This window comes from Balaenoptera musculus, chromosome 8, assembly GCF_009873245.2.
Source record: "Balaenoptera musculus isolate JJ_BM4_2016_0621 chromosome 8, mBalMus1.pri.v3, whole genome shotgun sequence".
NCBI classification, from domain to species: domain Eukaryota; kingdom Metazoa; phylum Chordata; class Mammalia; order Artiodactyla; family Balaenopteridae; genus Balaenoptera; species Balaenoptera musculus.
Window position 1 is genome coordinate 71,620,705 of NC_045792.1, and position 23,046 is coordinate 71,643,750.

Here is a 23,046-nt window from a genome sequence, read left to right on the forward strand (position 1 = left end):
CTGTCACACCTAAACGGCACGTGGGGGGACTGGGAGAGATTGAGAGTGAGTCCCAGTCTCTGTGAGACCCACCCAGCCGGAGAGCAGCCACTCGGAAGACAGGCCCCCTGACATCACTTTTGCATATGAAAGATGGCAGGTTAACAGCCTGGCACCTTAAGGGGGTAGAAGAAAAACTGCAGGCTGGCGGGGCCCTGTATGCACCTCTCAGAGACGAGGGTGGAAGCCGTTTTTTGTTTTTAAACCCACAGGGTACCTGGCAGCCCTGGAGGCTGGATGAATCCAAATGAGTGCCTGGTAGATGCCTACCTTTCAGAGCAGGGTTTATTTAAAAGCTTTTCTGGGGGCTTCCCTGGTGGCGCAGTGGTTGAGAATCTGCCTGCTAATGCAGGGGACACGGGTTCGAGCCCTGGTCTGGGAAGATCCCACATGCCGCGGAGCCACTGGGCCCGTGAGCCACAACTACTGAGCCTGCGCGTCTGGAGCCTGTGCTCCGCAACAACAGAGGCCGCGATAGTGAGAGGCCCGCGCACTGCGATGAAGAGTGGCCCCCGCTTGCCGCAACTAAAGAAAGCCCTCACACGAAACGAAGACCCAACACAGTCAAAAAATAAATAAATAAATAAATTTAAAAAGTCAAAAAAAAAAAAAAAGCTTTTCTGGGCAGAAATCTAACATTTCTTTACTCAGGAAGATACATCTTCACACACACACTATATTCTGCATGTAATTCTGGAGGGGATCCACGGACCTCAGGTTAAGAACCCCTGATCTCAGGGGTGGGGAGCAGAGGTCTGTGATCAGGTGGTAGCAGTGGGGAGGTGGAGAACTGGGCTGATTTTAGTCTCTGCTCATTCATGTGTGAGTCCGACACACATTTATTGAGCACCAATTATATATCAATACTTTGCCAAGCACCAGGCTAGGCTCTGTGGATACAGCAGTGAACAACACAGTGCCCGCCCTCGTGGACCACAGAGGTCCTGGGCTCCTTTGTCCTTTGTCCTCCAGGTCCTGCTCCTAGAGATCACGCCAGCCCTTCTCCTCACCCTGTCCACCCTTCCACTCACTGTCTCGCTCCGGAATGAGAACGCCAGGTCTCCTGGGTAGGCTCTATGCAGCTCCCAAAGCGCTTGTGCGCACGCAGTTCCTTTTGCTTCTCTGTGAGGTAGACATTGGCATCGTCAGCCCCGTTTTGCCGGTGAGAGGCGGCTGCTTGTGTCAAGGACTGGCTTTTCAATAGTTCACAGCACGGTAGCTGCTCTGCCATGCACGAAGCCCTGACTCAGAGGCAGCTTGCTGACAGTGACAGAACACTGGGCTCCTCTCGGGCCTGCTTCCTGCATGGGGTGAAAGGGATTTTCCAGGCATGGAAATCGGGCTGAGCGAGGTTAAGTGGCTTGCCCAAGTACGTGCAGACCCGAGATGCAAACCCAGGCCTTCCTGACGCCAAGTGATCTTTCCGCTTTGCCAAACTGCTTCTCAGGAGAGGTCACTGCAGCAAAGGCAGGGAGATGATGAGAACCTGGGAGATGATGAGAACCTGGGAAGGAGGGAGTCCCTGTGTCTGGGGATCCTTGAACCCTAACCAGCTGCATGGGGGTGGCGGTGCAGCTTCTGTGCCAGATCCTGGCTCCTCAAAGGCCGTATCTTATGAAACGATGGCGCACTGGAAGGCAGGAGCTCTGCATCCTGGGCCAAAGCTCTAGGGGCCCTGGGTAAGGCACGCAGGCAAATGGCCTTGAGAGTTTACCTTGGGCATGTGGAAACACCATGATCCCTCTCCTGTCACCTGGCATCCAAATCCCACCATTAAACTCTGCAGCCATGGTGTGCCCCGGGGCTGGCCCCGCCCGAGCCCCAGAACGTGGCTGCTCCCGTTGGTGACTCATCCTTGGAGCTGCCGGCTGCCAGCCGCGGAACTGGAGCCGAAGGCTGGCTCGGCCTGTTTCTATTTACATGAGGAGGGAGCTCTTGTCCCATTCAGCTTTTCTTCTCTTCCCAAACATGGCCAGGAGGGACCCCCCCACCATGCCCCCACAGTCATGGGGGCGCTGACCAACAGAACATCACACTCAGCCCTGTGCGAGCATCTAGAACCACTGATGGGCAGAGCCAGACCAGCCTTGAGGGGCATCTGGTCTAGTCTGCTAGTTTCTCAGATGGGGAAACTGAGGCCGAGAGGGAAAGTGGCTTGCTGTAAGTCAACAGTCAGCCAAACGTAGAGCCAGGACCACTGAGGGCTAACACTTACTGAGCACTCACCACACGCTGGTGCTGCTCTAAGTGCTTCACGTATATTAACCCATTTAATCCTCACAACAATGCTAGAAGGTACTGCTCTTACTCCCATTTTACAGATGAGGAAACTGAGGCACACGGGCGTTAAGTCACTTGGCCAAGTCAGCTAACAATAGGCAGAAGCTAAGACTAGAACCCAGGCAGCCTGCGGCCAGAGCCCATACCGTTAACCAACCCACCAGATGAGACTCGCTCAGGTGATCTGCTCTCCACACCACAGCATCTTGAAGAAATCTCCAACACTCCTGACCCTCCATGTGTTCCCAAGTACAGCCTCATCTCTGTGGGAGATGGTGCTGGGCTCCACAGCCCATCACTGTGTCTGAAACCCCACCCTTAGACACGGACACTTGTTTATAGGATTACTGCTCTTACCTCACTGTAAGGGATGGAGGGGAGTGGAGGCGGCGGGGTCCTGTCTGCAGACACCTGAGGGGGCTGTGCTAGGGAAGGGGGCACGTCAAGAGGTGAGAATGGGACCAGTGTGTGGATGCTCTTGGGAGGCAGATTTCCAAGTACCTCAGAGACACTATTGGTTTGGTTCCAGGCCGCTGCAATAAAGCAAATACCGCAATAAAGCAAGTCACACGAATTTTTTGGTTTCCCAGTCCATACAAAAGTCACGTCTGTACTCTACTGTAGTCTATTAAGTATGCAGTAGCATTATGTCTAAAAGAACAATGGACACACCTGAATTTAAAAAAACACTATTGGAAAAATGGTGCCGACAGACTTGCTCAACGCAGGGTTGCCACAAACCTTCAGTTTGTGAAAACCGCAGTATCTGTGAAGCCCAATCAAGCGAAGCGCAATAAAAGGAGGTACATCTGTAACAAGAACTATCTCTAGGACCTGGCCCTATCCAGTCAGCACTGCAGCTCTTGCTGTCCCTACAAGTGCCTTGTTTCTGGGGAGGAAGCTCCTTGGGGGGGCTCCTAGCCAAAGCCCTGGAGTCACCCAGACTTAGCTTTGAAGCCCGACTGTGCCATTTACTACCTGTGTGACCTTGGGGAAGTGACTCAATCTATCCTCTGGACAACAGATCCACTAAGCCTTGCTGGCTGGGGTCTGAGGATGCCATAAGGTAAAAAATGCCCAGTGCTTAGCCTGGTGCCTGGCACACGGTGAACGCTCAGTAAACAGCAGCAGAATTTAGAGAGGAAGGGGAAGAGGGGAGGGGAGGGGAGCATGAGGGACAGGCAACAGGACCTCCCTTTCATCTGCCAGGTGAGCCCCTCAGGAGGACAGTGGGTGCCCTGCCCCCACGTGGGCGGGGGCTTTGAGGCTGCCGACTGGCACCTGGGGTCGGTGGATGGAGTGGGCATGGGCTGGGGGTGGTGGAAGTGGGGCAGCTTTGTTCTGTCAGTTAATTAAATCTGAAATGCTAACAAGCTTTCAAAACAAAAGGCAACTCAAGTACTCTTTGCATGGGATATAATAAAATGGTTCTATATGAAATTGCAAACAGCTTTGTTGCTGCAAACAAAGGCTCAGTTCTTTGTGCCTCTCTGGAGCGGAGGCCCAGAAATACAAGGGTGAAAAGGGTCAATGAAACTCTGAGGGTGCAGCTACCCCCTCCCTCCAGCCCACGGTGAGCACTAAAATAACCAACGGAGAGGCCCTGGGCAGTGGGTACCAGAGGTCCCTAGTGCCTGAGACTTAAGCCCAAACATGTGGGGAGGGAGGGACAGAATTGGGAGAGCCTCTTGCTCCACCCTCCCATTTTACAGATGAGGAAACTGAGGTCCAGAGAGTAAGAGGCAGAATCAAGATTGGCACGCATGTCTTTAACCCTCTGGTTCAGTTTTCACTCATTAAGCCAGCATGGGATGTTTCACAGGGGCTGCCTGTGGGTATCTGAAGGTCTGAGGCCTCCCTCCCTGACAGCAGAAGGCTGGGTCCTGGTTTGGGGTTCCTTGGTAGGTCCTGGTAAATGCTCTCAGAGGTCTAGGAAAGTCCAGGGGATAGGAGGTGAGCAAGAGCCACCCAAGACCCGCCAGGGACAGATGTGCTGACAAATTCCAACCCTCCAGGGGCTGCTGCCCTCAGTAACTGGGGAGGCTCACAACACTGGCAGTGTCAAGAGGCCTGGGTAGCAGTTCTAGCTCTGTGAGGCGTGGGCTGTGTGACCCTGGGCATCTCACTGCCTTGTGAGCCTCAGAGGCCTTCTGTAAACTCAAAGAGTGTGCCTAGGGGTCTTTAAGGGCCCTTCTACTGCTAAAGATCCACAGTTGCCTTTTTAAAAAAACAAATCTGAGCCCCTGCTTTAGTTTCGTTCAATGGCTTCCCCTTGTTCTTAGAATAAAGACCAAGATCCCTGCCATGGCCATCAGTAAAGGCCCAGCATGCTCTGTCCCCTGTGTATCTCCCCAGCTACCACCCACACCATTTCCTCCTGGTTCTCTGTGTTCCAGATCCTCTGTTGGAACCAATCTGGGAAGTAGAAAACTCTGGAAATACGTGCTTCTGCTCCAAAAAATTCTTACCTAGTCCTAGGAAACACATAAGCCATACGCCGAAGCTCCCTCCTGTGCTATCTGCGGTGGGGTGGGAGGAGTGGGGCACCTACATTCCCATCACTTGGGGAAGCTGGTAGGCCGTGTCCAGGGACACACTGGGGAATACTCTGCAGCCCTTAGAAGCGAAGGATCAGAGGACATATGGCACCATGGAAGGACCTCAGAAACACGGCTGAGCGAAAAGAATGAGACCGAACACAACACAATAGACACAAATTTTAAAAATATATATACACGACATATTGCCACTCATTCTGCAAGAGCACACAGAAACGCACAAAATACGCCTTAAACACGTTAGAACACACGAACTGTGGGGAGAAGGGACCTGGCGGTGGGAGACAAAAGAGAAAAAATCAGTGAATGAAACCAGAGAGGGGCATTGCGGGGACCCATGAAGAAAGCAGGGCCACAGAGGAGTATGACCGACAGCTCTAAACCTACCACCAGTCACCACCCCCTCCTCCCCCAGGTAAAAACAAAACCAGGTGAGTTGGAAGGGGGGCCAAGGTCCAATGGGGAAAGAATGAACGAAAGCAGAGGGCCCTTCATCCCGTCTGTGTCCTGGAACTGGGAGAATTACAGAGCAAGAACTTGCTTCTCCTGCCCTGGGAACTGATACCTCCTGAAGGACTCATGGACTTAGTGAAACAGAGCTGCCTGTCAAGGACCCCTGAGTCTCCCCTCCTCTGAACTGGTTCACCAACATGACATGACGTGAGTCATTTCGTTGGCTTTCTATGGGGTGGGGGGAGGGATTCCATGCCTTGGTGACTGTCTCCACCGCTGCCCCCAAAGGATTAACCAGCCCCCATTAAGATCCCTGGGGTTGGGTCAGCCCCCGACTCTGCGCCTGCCAGGCTGAGCAACCCAACCTGGAGGGAGGTGACTCACCCCAGGGGGCCCCCATGATCCCCAGCTACCACTCTTGCCTGGCAAGGATTAATAAATATTTTCCGGTGGCCAATCTTTTTTTTTTTTTGGCCATGCTGCGCAGCATGCAGGATCTTAGTTCCCCGACTAGGGATCGAACCCACACCCCTGCAGTGGAAGTGCGGAGTCTTAACCACCAGATCGCCAGGGAAGTCCCAGGTGGCCAATCTTTTAAAAATGATTTTGGAAAATATGAGGGAAAAAACCCCATAAAAGCATAAATGAACCCCAAGTCATCCATGATCCTACCACACTGAGAAAGGCACTGGTTTCCTTTAGATATATTTTCTGGTATTTTTTTCTCTCTCTGGGGGTGGATTTTTTCCCCCACCATTCTGTATACAGTTGGCTGTCTGCATCTGTGGGTTCCACAGCTGTGGATATGGAGGGCCAACTGTACTATGCCATTTCATATAAGGGACTTGAACATCGGTGGATTTTAGTATCCGTGGGGAATCCTGCAATTAATCCCCTGCACATACGGAGGGACAACTGTACAGGCATATCCTGAGAATATGCCTTTTCGAATTTCAAGGATTCAACTCTTAAGCAGTATGGCAGACAGCCTCCAAGGTGCCCTAGTGATCCCCCTTTCCCGGTATTCACACCAAGGTGCCAGACGTAAGAAAAGCTTTCTTGGACCGTCTATTCCAGCCCAGCACCAGCTGAATACAGCTGAGTGAATGACCTCAGTTGAAGCCATAGGGAACAGAAGAACCCCCTAGCTGAGCCCCTCATGACCCTCTGAATCATAAACAAATAAAATGGTGGTTGTTTTAAGTCAGTAAGTTTTGAGACAGTTAGGCAGCAATAGATAAACAAAGCACATCCTGAGACCTGAAAAGAAGAAATGAGCGTAAATGGAAGGAAAGAGGTTGTTGTTTTTGTTTGTTTGTTTTTAAGGTATAAAGAAGTTCCTGGGAGTTGGGGTATTTAGTCCCTGGGCCAAGTCAAGGAGAAAGGTGACAGCATCCGTCACTGCATATCTTAGGTATACAATGATGCCCATTTGTCTGAAAGGGCTTGAGCATCCACCTGGGTGGAGGCACGGGACTGAACCAGATGGTCTCTTTTTTCCAGTTGCAAAGACTCTCTTTGTAGTTTCATCAAACATCCAGGCGACTCCCAGGAATGTCAGAACTGTTTCTACACAGGAAAATGGATGATTGGCCTCTCCAGCAAGTCTGGCTCCTCTTCCCACCTGACTTTGCAAGTAAACAACACTCCTCTATGTGTCTGCTGGTTCTGTGAGGTCCCAGGCATGTGGTGGGGAGTCATGAAAGATCCACAGACCCATATTATCCACTCCACGCCTGAAGGTCTGGCCTGGGACTTGATGCCTGGGCCCTTGACGCCTGGGAACATGCACAGGTTTTTGTTGTTGTTGTTTATACTCCATATCCTGGCAAAATCATCACCATCATTATTAGCTACCATTTATGGAGCACTGTGTAATAAGCATTTCACACACATCAGCTTATTTAAACCTCCCAAAATGTCTGTGAAGATCTTATTATCACCCTCATTTTAGAGTGAAGAATTTGGAGCTCAAAGTGGTCAGATTATTTACCTGAGATCAAGCTGCTGGTCAGCAGCAGAGCTGAGATTGGAACCCAGGTCTGACTGCCCCCCCAGGACCCCAAGACCCAGCTATATGGGCTCCTGCCTCCATATCTGTCCTGGTGTCTGAGAATAGTTAACTTCTACCATCGCTGATCAGTGAGTACCTGGGTTGGTACCTTTCTTCTCAATACAGTGGTATCGTTACAGACTACTCTCTAAATTAGGGTTCTCAGCACATCTGGATGGTGTTGTCTTTCTTTAATTTCTATCCTAAAGTCTCAAAGACAATTCATAGTACCATTGGCCACATAAACACCCCTAAATGCATTAAAAGTCCCGAATGAAAACAGAGCCATCAATTAAAGAACTAAAAGTCAACAACAGCACCTAAGCTGCTGAGCTTTGATGGGCACAAGTGACATCTCAGTAATGATACTATATCCAAGTCTGTCTTCTCTACGTTGGTCCATCTGGGCTCCTGCACCTGCTCCCAGACCATTTGAACCAGTACCAGGCACCAGATCAGGGGGCTCTGTGAGAACAAGCATTAGCAGCTAGGGGATAAGGCCCATTCTGAGGTTAACCTGTTCCTTAAGATGCTTTGATAGCTGGTTCCTCAAGACATGAACCAGGACCCTACTCATCCTTTAGGTCACAGTTTAAAGGCCACTTCTTCCAGGAAGCCTTCCCTGACCGCCTCCCCACCCCCCCAAGATAAGGTAATATTATTGTTGTACACTTCCATGGTACCCTGTCCTCCTGAGAGCAGGGACCAGGTCTCTCTTGCTCTTCATTGTATCACCAGTACCTGGTACAGCACTGGGCACAAAGTGGACGTTCAATAAACGCTTGCTGAATCAATAACAGGGTCAGGCTGCCTTTTCAATCAGCCCTTGTTGGCTTCTGGCAAAGACCTCATCTATGTCAGGGTGGGATGGTTGTGAAAGCTATGGCCTGACTCTCCCTGATGACCAGGGGTAGTCACTGCATGATTAGGATAACAAAGATTTCCTCAATACAGGCCTTCCCTTTACTTTATAAAAGACCACCCAGGATGGACAGTGGTCTCTTGCTGAGACCTAGACTTTGACCTCTTCAGAGGAGGGTCCATCTGATATCCATGATGGTACAGAGCCTAGGGCTGGGCTGGGGGTAGCCTTCAAAGCACCAGGACTTAAGGTGTGGAGAAGTCAGCTGTTCCTACCAAAGGGGCAATGACCTACTCAGGCCTTCAGTGGCTACTCACAGCCTTGCATAGACCCAGCTGATCATGACACACTTAAATCTCAGGGTGGCGGGGACTGCCATGGCTCCAACCAGCTGCCGGCTGTAGGAGGCCTTTGGGAGCACCTTGTTCCCCAAAGCAGTGTGGTCCTTAGATCTGGCCCCTGGTCTCCCTCTCCTCTGGCCATGCCACTCCCCACGGAGCAAGAGGTCCACAGGGCCCAGGAGGTGTGCCCATGCCCCGCTTTCCAGGCCATGCTCTGGCTACGAGGACTCCAGAACTCTCTGCCCGAATGGCCTGAAGCCTTCACGAATGCACGTACACCCTTCTGAGCAGGGACATGGCCTTCCCCAGGGGTAATCTTTAGGTCTGAGGGGTGGCCAAGTGTCAGCTAGCAGGGTGGAGTGTGAACCATACCTGCACGCACAGCCTGACGTGCTCCCATGCATTCAGATGAGGGCCCTCCCAGTGCAGGACTGAGCAGGGGGTGGTGCCCCACGAGGGGCCCCAACCGCAATCTGACCTTGGTCCTGCAAAACTTAGGAGCAGGCCTGCTCATGAACCTGCCCCGCTGGAGACGCTGTGAGCAACATGTGGTGACGTCATGCCATCACCAGCACCTACTGTTGCCTTATTCACCTCCTTCCCCTGCCCTGTATCCCTGCGGAAGCTGCTGGTCCCAGGCTAGGCCTGCACTGGTGCTATTCGGGCAGAAGCAGAGGCCCCAGCATCAGCAGGGTTGCCTGCTTTCTCGCAAATGTGAACACCTACACACAGAAGGGGAGAGAGTGTGAGTTTGAATGTTTAAATGTGTTTGGGTGACTGTGAGCAAGAAAATGAGGGAGGAAGTGAGCAAGTGAGGGGGAGTGCAAGAGAAAAGAAGGAGGGTGAGCACGTGAAAACGAGCGTGTGCACGCGGAGAGAGGCGAAACCTATGTATGCCGTGCACGGACCTGGAGATACACCGTGCCCACCACAGTACCTAGGGACCGCGTGCAATGAGGGAGGGCTGGGTTAAGGGGCTGGGGACAGGACAGAGAACCGGAGGGCAGGAATGTGCCTGCTTATCTGCATGTGCAGGAGAAGGGGGCGTCGTTGCAGGAAAGAATGAGACCTAAAGAGGAAACAGAGAACAAGCAAGTATGTCCATCTCTAAGAAGCGTCTCTAGCGGAAAGGGGTGGATGACAGGGCGATGGAGTTAAGAGGTCCGGGGTGTGCAAGAGGAAGAAGACTCAGAGGTGCGGGAGCTGCACGTGCCCAGGGGACTGCGTGTGGGTATGTGCACGTGCATACGTGAGCATGAGGCTGTGACAAGTGACAGCAAACATGAGCGTGTGTGCGCCTGCGTGGAACGCCCCCGGGGGTGCGAGTGAGCGTGCCTGTCCCGGGGGCAGCTGTGGGCTGCCTGCAGGTGTCGGCGATGCCTGAGGATGTTTTCACCCAGAAATCTCAATCTGGGAGGACCGGATGACCTGCTTGGCGCTGGTTAGGGTCTGGGTGACCGCGGCCGCGGGAGTGTTGGCCATGTCGCCCCCGCCTGGCAGCTCGTGTGGGAATGAGTGAGTCACCCAGGCATGGCTGGTCCTCACTCTGCCTCGCCTCTTAGTCTTGCCCAGCGGGGAAGACAGCTGGGAGGGGGAGAGATTACTCGAGGGCTGTATTTTTACATCATCATTATGCAACTGCTTGCAGTGTCCATGGGCTCATTCTAAAGGCCCAACGCCCCAAGTCTCTGGGCCTGTATGCCTCCATCTCCTTTTATGTCCAAGGTGCAGCTTAGGCTGGTGGTTGTGGCTGACGAACACTGTGGAAGTCTACTCCTTACCAGGTTCCAGGACCACCCTATTTACAATGCCAACCATCCCCCCGCCCCCCCGCACCCGGCCACCGAGTCCCGGTCCTTCCCCACCCCTCCCTTTTTGGCTTTAATTTTCTCCACAGCACGTATCACCATCTGCTATACTATATATTTTACTTATTTATTGTCTATCTTTCCCTTAATAGCAAATGCCTATGTCACTTGCCACATTCCCGGCATTGTCCTGGGCTCCATTTAATCCTCCAACAACTCTACATGGTAGTGAATGTTATTCTTGCCATTTTGTAAATGGAAGGCAGAGAGGTTAAGTAGCTTGCCCAGGATCACCCCAATGGTAAATGGTGGTAAATGGTGGTAAATGGTGGAGCTACGCCTGGGTCCAGAATGCCTGCTCTTAACTAGGGCACGATACTGTCCTGTGAGGGTGGGAAATTTTCTCAGGTTGCTTCATTGTTGAAACTCCAGTGCTTACAGAGTGCCCAACACATGGAAGTGGTCAGTGAATACTGAGTAAATGGATGAAGAAATGAGTGAATGAATGTTGCCATGGAGGATGGAATAGAGAGGTAGTTGCCTTCAAAGAGCTCACAGTCCCATGGAGGAAACAGACAAAAAGTTATTTCAATATCACATGAAGATGGCATCATGGGTGTCGAGAAGGGCATATAACTTGCCTGGCCCCTAGAAGGCAGGCTTTCCAGAGGAAGGACACAGATAGGGACAGGCACAGTGACATTGCCCAACTCCTCCAAACTCCTCCCTGGGGACAGACATACCTTAGTTCTTCCTGCCTCAGTCCAAAGGGTGCCAGATCATGATGGCTCAATGACGACAAAGAAGGCAGAATGGGGTAGTGGCCAGGAGCCTGGGCTCTGGAAGGAAACTGCCTGGAGGGACTCCTCACTCTACTAAACACTGGATGAACCTGGACAGACCCTCTAACCTCCCTGGACCTTGGTCCTTTCTTCTATGAGATGGTGATAGCAAATAATACCGACTTCCTAGGGTAGCAGAGAGGATTGCATGAGATATAGGTTGTGACATTATGATTTATCAGAAATATATAATTCGCCATTCAGATGACCAAAATATATATTTCTCATATATATTTGGTCTTCCGCCACAGTTCCTGACTCACAGCTCCCAAAGTCTTCGGAATTTCCTGAGCTATTAGAGCAGTGGGATCATATTTGGTCTCTTGTCCTTAGTTCCTGAAAATGCTTCAGGGAAGGTGACTTTTGGATCCCACCCAAGGGTGGGGGCTGGTTGCCAGGAGAACCAACCATGCGATTAGAGCGCTGGAACTTTCCAGTCCCAGACCTGACCTCCAGGGAGAGGGGCTGGGGGTTGAATCATTCGCCAATGGCCAATGATTTAATCAATGATGTTTATGTAATAAAGCCTCCAGAAACATCCAAAAGGACAGGACCTGGAGAGCTTCCGGGTGAGCACATGGAGAGGTGGGGAGAGTGGTGCTGGGAGAGGGTATGGGAGCTCCGTGCCCTTTCCCCATGCCTTGCCCTACGCATCTCTTCCATCTGGATGGTCATCTATATCCTTTAATATCCTTTTACAGTAAGCTGGTAATCTAGTAACTAAAATGTTTCTCTGAGTTTTGTGAGCCTTTCTAGCACATAAATTGAACCTGAGGAGAGGGCTGTGGGAGCCTCTGATATATAGCCAGTCGGTCAGAACTACAGGTAACAACCTGGGCTTGCAACTGGCGTCTGAAGTAGAGGGCAGACTTGTGGGATTGAGCCCTTTACCTGTGGAATCTGATGCTATCTCCTGGTAGACAGTGTCAGAAATGAGCTGAATTCTCAGATAACCTGCTGGTGCTCCTGCACCTTTGCATACATGTGAAAGCATTTAGTACAGTGCCTGGCACAAGGCAGGCAATGTGCCATGTCCAGTGGAGATGACCAATACTCCTCTTTGATTCTATGCTGGTTGTTGGCTTTTGGGGAGGAATGGGAGAGAGGGTTGGAATTAAACATATCACACTTATTACTGTAGCCTCTCTGCGGTGGCTTTATCCCATTTGCCAGAAGCAGCTCAAAGCAGGGCAGGGGCCTTGTCTGTTATACTCACCACTATATCCCTAGCACCTAGTACAGCACCTGACACATAGTACATGCTCAATAAGTATTTGTTGAATGAATGCTTGTGTGATGACATTTATTTTCCTTGTGAGGATAAATGTTCATATTGTTGTTGTTTCCATTTGCAAATAAAGGACTGGAGGACCAGCAGGTTACATGACTTGTCCATAAATACACAGCCTGTGTGCAGAACAGCCAGACTCCAAGACCAGACCCCATGCTCTTTCCTCCACACCATGCTACTCTCTGGATTCCTATACATGGTGTCCTATTTTCTATGGATTTTTTTTCTAGCCACTGGGGCCATCCCTGGTTGTAGAATCATCTCTGAATTCTATGACTCATATCTGAATCACAGAACTGTTTAATAGTTGAAAGGGACTTGTGATGTCACCTCGACCTCCCACCCATTGTGGAAATTTCCTCTCCAATGTCTATCCAGACAATACTTGAATACCTCCAGTGACGGAACACTCATTTTCTCCTGCATTATCAAGTTCAATGACTGGACTATTTTTAGAGTCAGAAAGAAAGTTCAGCATCCCGTGGGCCAACAGGCCTCTAAAATTTCTATGTATTGGATTTATGCCCTCTTCATAAGACACACACAGAATGAGAATGCCGTCCCCTTCACAAGACAGCCTTTCAGATGTTTTCAGACAGCTCTCACATCCCTTTGGAGAAGTCTAGTCCTCAAGCTAGCTGTTTTGGGTCCCGCAACGACTCTGGTGCAATGGCATCCATCCTAGCCCATCTCAACAGGCCGTCAGAAGTGTTTTGAGCAATGGCACCCCCTACTGGGTAAGGTGAGAATTACATTGAAGGGCCCAATGCTCAGTGGGAGGCTGGAGGAACTTCATCCGTAGCTGGGGCAACTGCTCATGGGGTGAAAAAACAGCCACTTATTTGAAAGAGTCATGGCTTTAGAGTCACACCGAGTTGTTTCCCATGTCTATCTTTAAGAGGGTCACTGAAGACTCGACACTCTAAGGTTCCTTGCCAATCATGAGGTTTCTGACAAGCTACAGGTTTGAGAGTTCAAAATTAGAATTCAGAATCGGTTATTTCTTAACAAAAAGGTTTGGGAAGGGAGCTGTGAAAATGTGTGTAGTGTTACAGGATTACGGTGATTTTTCTTTTCTTTTTCTCTTGTCTTTATTTTCTAATATTTCTACAATGGATATTTGTTATAAGGAGGAAAAAAAACAATAAAAACTTTTATAAAAGGAAAAAACACAAAAAAATTTCCCCCACCTTCCTTCCTTCATTCCTTCCAAGGCTGTTAATCATGACTTGGGTATTTGGTCTACAACTGGACGTGTGGCTTCTCCATGGGCAGGAGTGCCTTGGTAATGTTTCTGTGGCGACAGCAATGGCCCGTGGTTCAAGTGTGGTCAACCAGACTCAAGCAGCACAATCTGGCATTCACAGCCAGGCTTCTCCTCAGGGCTGTCAGGGATTTTCGCCACGTCGTCCACCCCACCCTTGGCTCATGCCACAGTCAGGCTGTGTTTCCTAATCTTACCTTTCGAAATCTGCCCGGCACACCACCGGCCAGTGGTCACATCCTGATCAAGCCTGGACTCCCCAGCTCTACACCCTTCTCTCCACCCTCCCCGCACACCCTCAGCTGCCTCTTCTTCCCTCCAGCTGAGTCTAGAGCAGTTCCAAATGATAACAGGTCAGAAAGACATCAGGGATTAAAAAAAAACAAATCCTCATTGAAACGAAGACCTACAGACCAGCTGAGTCACTCCTCTAAAGCAAATTCACAGCCACCCAGGCTTTCCTCCAGCCCCAGTGCCATCCGGAGCTCTCTTCCTCCATTTGGAGCTCTGGGGGACCTGGTGCTGGGAAGACTCACCCGGCAGCCTCTCGCTGCAGCACATGTCCAGGGCCCCTCCCTCGGAGTCATCAGCAGTGTGGTTCTCTCTCTCTCTCACTCCTGCAGCAGAATGAAAAATGTGAGATGAGGCTGTTGAGCTGGGATCAAGACAAAACCCTGAGCAAAGAGAAAAAGGCTTCCTTTCTTGCACTGTGTCCCTTGGAGTAACCCTGCCCCATTAGGGGGACCGGAGGAAAAGACCAACCTACAGAGGGGTCAAGCTGCAGAGGCAGAAGCAGAATTTTACAGGTGTCTTCCAGGTGGAATAACCATCAGCACCATCATCTCTGCCACAGAAGGAGGGCTTACTCCGTTCAAAGCACTTTACAAACTTTATCACACTGAATCTTCATCAGGACCCCATGAATTAGGGATCATTCCACTGGCTCAGAGAAGTCAAGTAACCTGCCTCAGGTCACACAGCTCATTAGGGTAGAGCTGGGTACGAAATTACAGTCTAGTACTCCAGGCTCACACTTCCACTGCTGTGCCATTCTGCCTCCTAGTTCCTCTGGGTTTGAACCATGGGTGAGCAAGAGGGATCTGGGTAACATACAGTGTGTGTCCAGCTCCCCACATCTGCACATTCCCTGTGCCTCAGGCAGTAAAAAGTGGTATGCAAAACTCTTCTCTGGAAATAGCTAGAAAAAGTAGCTGTATATGTATGTGCATATTCTAAATGTTCTATTTCTTTTTGAACTCAGAAAACCCTCTTTCTAGCTCATCAGGGCACCTTCCAGGACTATGCTGGGGTCTAGCTTTTCTCCTTTACCCAGTAAGCTGGGAAAAAGGTTGCTGGAGATTAGCCAGACCCCAGACAGTGTCTGCACTTTGACATATCCTGAGGGTAACTGCGTTGCTCTCAGGGCTTCCCCTGCTTTGGGAATAGCCTGCTGTGCAGGTGTGGGTTCCAGTGGCTCTGCCTGCCCTTCGTGTCTGACCCCTGGCAGTAGGTGACTGATCCAGGGCTGGACAAACCAACTAGGCTGGGCCAATCAGATCCTCTCCTCTGCACTTTTCAAATGCATTCTGCGGGCTGAATCACGGTAGCCACAGTGTCCTGGAGAGAAGGTCCAAAAACACCTGCTGCCAAGGGTCTTGGAGCTACTCCATTCCGGCCCATCTTGAGTCTTGATTGGGCAACATGTCTATTAAGACCATAAGATGCCCCAGGATCCTTCCAATAAATTCCAACATTTTAGCTCAAGCCAGCGGAATTTGATTTCTGAAATTGGCAACCAGAAGAAACTTTAATACAGCCTTGCTAGCATAATACTTCCAAGAAGTTCAAGAGGTCAGCTGCCTCTCCACCCACTAGTCCTGCAATCCTGCCCCTCGGACTGGTCCTGAGGTAGATTTCAGGCCCAGCTGCAGATCGGAATCAATGAAGGGTAGACAGGCCGGGTTAAGGATGGTGACCATTTTCATTCTGACATCTTCTGCTCTCAACTGGCAATTGTTTTATTTTTTCCTCACTCCAATTGGCAGGGTCTCTGAGAATCCCAAATCCCAGGGCCCAGCTCTCCTATGGAGAGAGGGCTGCTATCTTCAAGGCCCTTTAAATGTCTCCTGAGTCTCTCCACTTTTCTCCCTCTTCACTACCTACATCTTGGCCCAGGGCAGCATCTCTTGCCTCGATTACCGTGGCAGTCTTTTAACTGGTCTCTGGCATCCACTCAGCCTGGCCTCCAAAACATTCTCCATATGGCTCCAATACATACGGCTTCATAGGTTGTGCAGTTTACAACCTGTACATCTGGATGGGGCAGGCCTGAGCTAGAATCAACTTTTTCACAACTCAACATTTATCATATAACTTTCCTTAAAAAAATGCTTGAATGGCATCCTATTACACTTGGAACAAAGGCAATGGCAACCTTTGACATGGTTTATCAGATCTTGAATGGTCTAACCCCTGTTCATCCCTCCAACTTTATTTCATGCCCCTTTCCCCTTTAACCTCTGCACTCTAGCTACACTGGGACAGGCTCTTTCCTTCATGATGCCTTTGCACATGCTTTTCTCCCTGCCTGGAGAGCCCCCCACCGTTCCCCGAGCTCTACCTCCCAGTACTTTTTTTTTTTTTAACATTTTTATTGGAGTATAATTGCTTTACAATGGTGTGTTAGTTTCTGCTTTATAACAAAGTGAATCAGCTATACATATACATATATCCCCATATCTCCTCCCTCTTGCGTCTCCCTCCCACCCTCCCTATCCCACCCCTCTAGGTGCTCACAGAGCTGATCTCCCTGTGCTATGTGGCTGCTTCCCACTAGCTATCTATTTTCTTCCCAGTACTTTTTACTCACAGCACTTGACAGAGTTTGAAATTTCATTTTAACTCAGGCCATTATATGACTAACATTAGATTATAAGCGACACGAGGGCAGGGACCACCATTTCTGTTTCATTTACCATTGTATCTTGAAAGCTTCGCATAGTGCCTGGTTCACAGCAGGTGTCCAATAAATAAACAAACACTTGTTGAATAAGTGAATGTTGCCCTGACCTTCTTGGAAAAACATCAGGAAACTCAAACATGGCCATTATCTGAGCTGTCTTTGTGAAGGCAGTCTTTGTGAAGTCACTTGGAACCTTCCTCCACAGCTGCTGTCCACAGCAGGCCCAGAATCACACATCGGGAAGGCCCCTCATTTAGCAGAGGAGGAAACGGAGGCACAGAACAGAGGTCTGACTTGCCCCAGGTGATATATCGAGTGGGTGGCCGTGTGGATTGCGATGGAGAACACCTACCCCCTACCTCCTGATATGAAGCTTTTTCTTTATTTATCTTGAAGTGCGCCCCAGCTGGAGGGCAGCCCCAAAGGCCTGGCCCCTGGCTCAGTGCAAAAAGGTAACTGAGGTATCCAGATACCTCTGGAGGGGGACCCATGTGTGACTCACAGCTGCTTTCACACCTTAAGCCTCCCAGGCCCCAAGCCGTGTTCAGAATAGCTCAGCGCTGCATGTGTGCAGCGGACTCTATAAATAAGCTTCCTAGAAAATGACTAATTTCATAATCAGGAAAGCGGAAAGAGTAGCACCTCTCGTCTGTGGAGGAAAATGGAGCAAGAGCCTGCTCTCGGCCCTGCAGTTGAAGGACTCCAGGCAACCTCGCCAAAACCTGCATGTCTAGGCTGTTCAGGGGAGGGTTTTAATTAGATTTCCAAAGAGAAGAGCTGGTCCATTCAGGCTGAATGGAGAAGCCCAGTCTCTGGGAACTGCCCTCCTTCCTCCCTGCCAAGAGCAGAAATAGCTGCTTGCAGTGGATTACTGCAGGCTCCTTCTCTCCCCTTCTCCACTTCTACCAGCCGGGCAACAGGAGCAGAAAACTGGCCTGTGACGACAGGCAGCAACTTGCTGGGCTGGCCCCTCACTGCTGCTCTTAGAACCAGAGAACCCCAGACATAAAGGGACTTGGAGATCACCCTGCCTGTCCTTCCCTCACCGATGGAGAATGTCTGGGAGGGAAGAGAACTTTTCCAAAGCCATTGCCCCATTCAACAAGCGTTTACTGAGCACCTCCTGTGAGCAAGGCACCAAGGCTATCCTAGGAACACAGTGGTGAACAAGCCAGGCCCTTCTCCCCCGAAGCTCCCAGTCTTCCAGGGGAGACACACAGGCAAACACAATTGTTCCCACAGCTGCTTTAATAGGCTGTATGCACGTGATACCTTGGGGAGCTCAGCTTGGCTCGTGGTGAGGGGGCGGAGGGTGGATGTCTTCTGCAAGGGGAAGATAGGACCTGGTTCTTAAAGGATGTTTCTAGATGGATGAGAGGGTCACAAAGGAAAGAACTTCCTTCATAGTGCAAACAGCAGGAGCAAGAGCAGAGCATCTCGGAGGCCTGAGATGTATGGAATATTTGGCATTAACTGGAAGCAGGTTGGTCAGTGGGATGGGGAAGTGATGGAGGCCGGGCCCCAGCAGAGGCACCTGAGCAGGAATCCTGTCCTCTTCCACTTGACCCTGGGGCTTCCTCTGAACCAAGATGTGCCACAGGCTCCCCCATCCCTGGGCTGAGGAGGTCTGTCATAGGAAGGGCGATCAGTGGCATGTGTTTGAGGAATAAACATTAGGCCCAGCTGGTGGCATCTGATCTGGTCCCAATCTACTCCTTTTTTGAAACTGGGGTGAAATTCACATAACCTAAAATTCACCATTTTAACCATTTTAAAACATACAATACATTCACAACGCTGTGCAACCACCACCATTATCTAGTTCCAGAAGAGTTTCATCACCCCGAAAGGAAACCCCGTACCCACTAAGGAGTCACTCCCATTCTCCCCTCCCTCAGCCTCTGGCAACCACTAATCTGCTTCCTGTCTCTCATAGATTTGCCTATTCTGCATATTTCATATAAATGGAATCATACAATATGTGGCCTTTTGTGTCTGGCTCCTTTCACTTAGCACAACATTTTCTAGGTTCATCCCAGTTGTAGCACGTATCAGTACTTAATTCTTTTTAATGGCTGGAAAATATTCTACTCCATGGATAAACTATATTTCATCCATTCATCAGCTGATGGACCTCTGGGTTGTTCCCACCTGCTGGCTACTGTGAGTAGTACTGCTATGAACCAAACTTCTCTTTTAAACTCTGCTCCCAACATGCTTACGACTTTGGGCAATCCTCTATCACCCTGGGCCCCTGAGGCCTCATCTATAAAATCAGGTGGTAAGGTCCTCCTTGAAGCTTGAACGTCGTCACCGTCATTTGTCCATTCGTGTGTGAAGGTAATGTGTACCTGGCTGGGTACTGGAGACCTGGCCTGGACCAGCCCACCTACCTTCCTGGAGCTCATGGCTGGTGGGGGAGACAGGACAGCTAACGCTGTGGCCTGGGAGAAGCGTGCTAACAGAGGCCTGTCTGAGATGGGCTGGGGGCACCTCACCTCTGCCTGGGGGGTGGGATGGTGGATGGGTGGGTGCTGTCAGGAGGCATCCTGGAGTGGATGCCAGCTTTGCCCAGGTCGTACGCAGAGAAATAGCTGACAGGTTTGGGGACGGAGGCAGAGGAGCTTGCGCCCTCTTCCCAGGTGGGTGAGGGGTGAGGAGGAACCAGGATGCTGAAGCCAGATTCCTGGGTGGGAGGCTGAGCCCGCAGGAACCTCCTGACCCAACCCCAGGCAGACATGCCCTCTACCTTGGGCTTCACGCTCCTGGGGCTCCCGGGGCCCTCTAGACACCCCGAACTGTCAACTCAGAGCCTCTGCCACCCTCCTGAAGCTCCAATCCCACCAGACATCCCTAGTCTCTGAATCAAACCTGTCCACTCCCACTTCTAGGCCTTTGTTTGTGCTGTTAACCTCAGCCTGATGTTTCCTTTCCTCCTCCTGCCAAATCTTACTCATTTGCAGCGTTACCTCTTCCACGAAGCACCCCCTGATCTCCCGGGAAGAATCACGCTCTCCCATCTCTGGGCCACGCCCCCGCACCCCTGGCTCACACTCCTCTCTGCCTCTGACTTTGTTCTGCTGCTTAGTTAGCTGTCTGTGTTCCCGTTTCCCCCACCAGGCAGCCAGTGACTTAGGAGTATCCCTAGCCCCTCAGCCACCCCCTGCATCCCAGGTGTTCAGGGCCCGAGCCTGTTGATGTACATGTTAAAGGTCAAATGGAGGGCAGTGGCAGGGTCTTAGGGTTACTGGTTTTGGGGTTCTGGGAAGGCAGAATCTAGCCAGGAGCTTCCCAACCTGGAGAAGATGGCCAGACCATGGCCGGAAAGAGACCCATAATGCCATCCAGATTTCCATCAGCACGTTCGGTGTACAGGGGCAGAGGACATTCTGGCTTCATGGAAAACCAGCTGACCACCTCATGCACATGAGTCATGTGTCCCAAAGCAGGCAGGTGGAGAGGCCTCGCCCCTCCTCCCTGGGGCGGCGGCAGGGAAGCACACACACGCTTGCTCACTGTGCTCACTCATCATCATCCTTAAGGTGTCTGGATGGGGAAAGGCACCATCTGGGGCCAGGGCAGGAAGCCTTCTCAGCACAAAGCACACTGGAGATGTGAATGGAGGAGAGAGGCTGGCTTTAGAACATCCAAATAGGGAAACTGAGGCAAGAGAGGTTGAGTGACTTGCCTCAGGTCACACAAGGTGTGAACAATTGTTTTCAGGTGGTTAAAAATCCAGATTCCCTTTTGGGAGTTACCTCTCTCTTCCCCGGGTGCTCTGCTTGTCCCTTGCTACAGGGAGGGTCCAAGACCAGAGGTCATTCTGTGTCACACCCCAGAGCCTTCTAACAAGCAGCTTTCCTGCCTAAGTTACTCAGTTTCTGTTGCTGGCAACCACAGAGCTTAGACTGATGCATGCCGCAAACTCGTGGAACAAATAGGCTCTGAGCCCAGGACTCCCAATGCTTAGTTCACTGCTATTTCCATCCTGCCAAGCTGCCTACCCTCCCTGCCCACCTGTCCACTGTCCAGCCATCTGTCCCCACGTCTGAGCAGACTGCAAACTCAAGAGTGTTCTGGATCCCAAACACAGGGTCTGAGTGTTCTCTGCTTGGGACGTGCCCAGATGAATGATGACTTCTCCAACTTGCTCTGTTGGTGGGAGACTGGGGTGTGGGCCTGGCAGGCACCCCAGGGAAGGGAAGATGGAAGGGTGCTGGAGAGGCCCAGCTTGCAAAGAGGTGGGGGGGTGGTGCTCGGCAACAGAGTTTTCCATCTTTCTTGTGAGTCCAATTCAGGGACTGGAACATTCATGTGTTCACCTAGTGTTTACCAAACATCTACTATGTGCAGGCCACGGGGCGAGGCCCTGGGGATACAATGAAGTACACGCTCTCACGGCACAGTGGGGGAGTGCAGGTAAGCAAAAGGCAATGGAACACAGGTGGCCCGTTTGATGGGAGACGTGCAGGGTGCTGTGCGGATGCTGGTGAGGCCCCCAGTGAGGCAGAGGAGTCAGGGAAGATTCCCAGGAAGGGATCTCTGATGAGACATGAAGGAGGAGTGGGGGTCAGAAGCTGTGGAGTGAGAGAGGAGCAGCTGGGGTGCTCCAGGCAGAAAGAGGCCCGTGAATGGGCCTGAAGTTGAGAGGAAGCAGGGCACGCTCAAGGAATGGAAAGAAATTCAGTCTGACAAGGGCATGTGGGAAGGGAGTACAGACAGGGAGATTTACCGAGGTGCTCATTTGTGATGTTCTTTCTCCGTGTCTTCCTCCTCTCTCCCCTTTTTCCCAGAGACATAAGGCAGACCTTAATTCTCACAACAGCCCTAGAAGGAACATACTATCATTACCTGTAGTCTCTAGATGAGAAAATAGAGATCCAGAGAAGTGCAGTGACCTGCCCAAGGCCACAAAGCTAGTAATGACAGATCTGCTTCTCGCCGCCCATATTCCTCAGCTCTCTTCTCTTCTGGCTTTCAGCCTTCGTTGAAAACAACACTCTGAAAATAGGAAGAGAGTGAACACGAACGTAACAGCAGACTACAGCAGTTGCGTTATAGATGTTCTTTGAAAAATCCTCACCATAGGTCTTTGGGGCATCATCCCCATTTTACAGATGAAGAAACTGAGGCTCAGGGGGTGAAGTGACTGTGCTAGACTCTCACAGTGGGTGAGTCAGTGAAGGAGCCTGAGGGAGACTCCAGTCCCCAGGGCTCTGAAGGAGCTCACTGCTGCGGGGCCATTACCTTGTGTGTCCTCCCCAGGAACAGAACGAGAGGAAGTGCTGCCCTGGACCCCGACCTCAGGTTTCTCCACCTGAAGCAGCGGCCCCGGAAGCCCTCCTTGGGAGACTGGCTGGAGCGGAGAGTGTGCATGATGGTGGCAGCTGTGCTCCATTACTGGAGGAACAAATGTGCTCCATGGCCAAGGACCCAGCAGCCCTGGGCTCTAGTCCTAGGCCACTGTAGGACCTTGGTCCAGTCATTTCCTCTAATCTGAGTGTCAGTAGCCACAAATGAAAATCAAAGGAATTGAATCTAATGACTTTTAAGGGCCTCTCCTTAAGGTCAAGTTTCAATTCTGGGGCTATCAAGGTTTGATGAGGCGGAGGTGGTGGAGTGGCAGGGAAGCAGCAGAGGGTGCTCCCAGCACCAGGGAAACAAGCCCTTGGTCCATGCAGCCTGGGGCAGAGGCTGCCCAACCTTCAAGTGGGGAAGGTGTTCCCACCCCAGCCAGTTACTCATGGAGGTCCAGGTCAGCTGTGTGGATCAGTATGTACTGAGGACAGTCCTATCCGTGTGGTGGACAGGAGCCCAGAGATGATCAATCGAACAGCGGGATTTCAGAGTTCAAAGGTCATCTGGTTTAACCATCTGCTCTCCAAGATTCTGAAAACATCCCCCTTCTGCTCCCTCTTTCTACACCCCCCATGCTCCAGGTATACAGTTTAATTTACAAGGAGGAAACAGTTACAAATGTGAAGGCGTGATCACACCTCTCGGGAGGGGGGTGTTCTGGTATTTCCATTCTGTTAGATGCTTGCTCCTACTTATGATGCCTTGGAATGCACTTTTCCCTTCAGGGAAAAGCCCCCTTTTCCCTTCTGTGCTTGGAAAACTCTTTAAGACTCTTTCAAGACCCTGTTCAAATGTGACCCCCTCAGCAGAACCCTCCCTGTCTCCCTTAGGAAGAACTGGGTACCCGCCTTCGGTTCTCACGCTCTATTCGGTGATCATCTATTGTTTTAAAAACTTATTTTAGTTTTTCATTTTATTTTTGGCCATGCCACGTG

At 50.9% G+C, this 23,046-nt stretch overlaps 1 protein-coding gene across 1 annotated transcript in view; it reads right to left on the reverse strand.

Moving 5' to 3' along the window:
• The window catches only part of PTPN5 (protein tyrosine phosphatase non-receptor type 5), a 40,261-nt gene extending 18,132 nt beyond the window's left edge, over positions 1 to 22,129 (reverse strand). The window contains exons 1-4 of the mRNA XM_036861317.1: positions 22,071 to 22,129; positions 19,252 to 19,347; positions 19,147 to 19,163; positions 14,328 to 14,408 (exon numbers count right to left, since the gene is read on the reverse strand). Coding sequence (XP_036717212.1) covers positions 14,328 to 14,408; positions 19,147 to 19,163; positions 19,252 to 19,347; positions 22,071 to 22,129 — 253 coding nt within the window. The remainder of the gene's footprint in view (positions 1 to 14,327; positions 14,409 to 19,146; positions 19,164 to 19,251; positions 19,348 to 22,070) is intronic.
• Between the last annotated feature and the right edge of the window lie 917 nt (positions 22,130 to 23,046).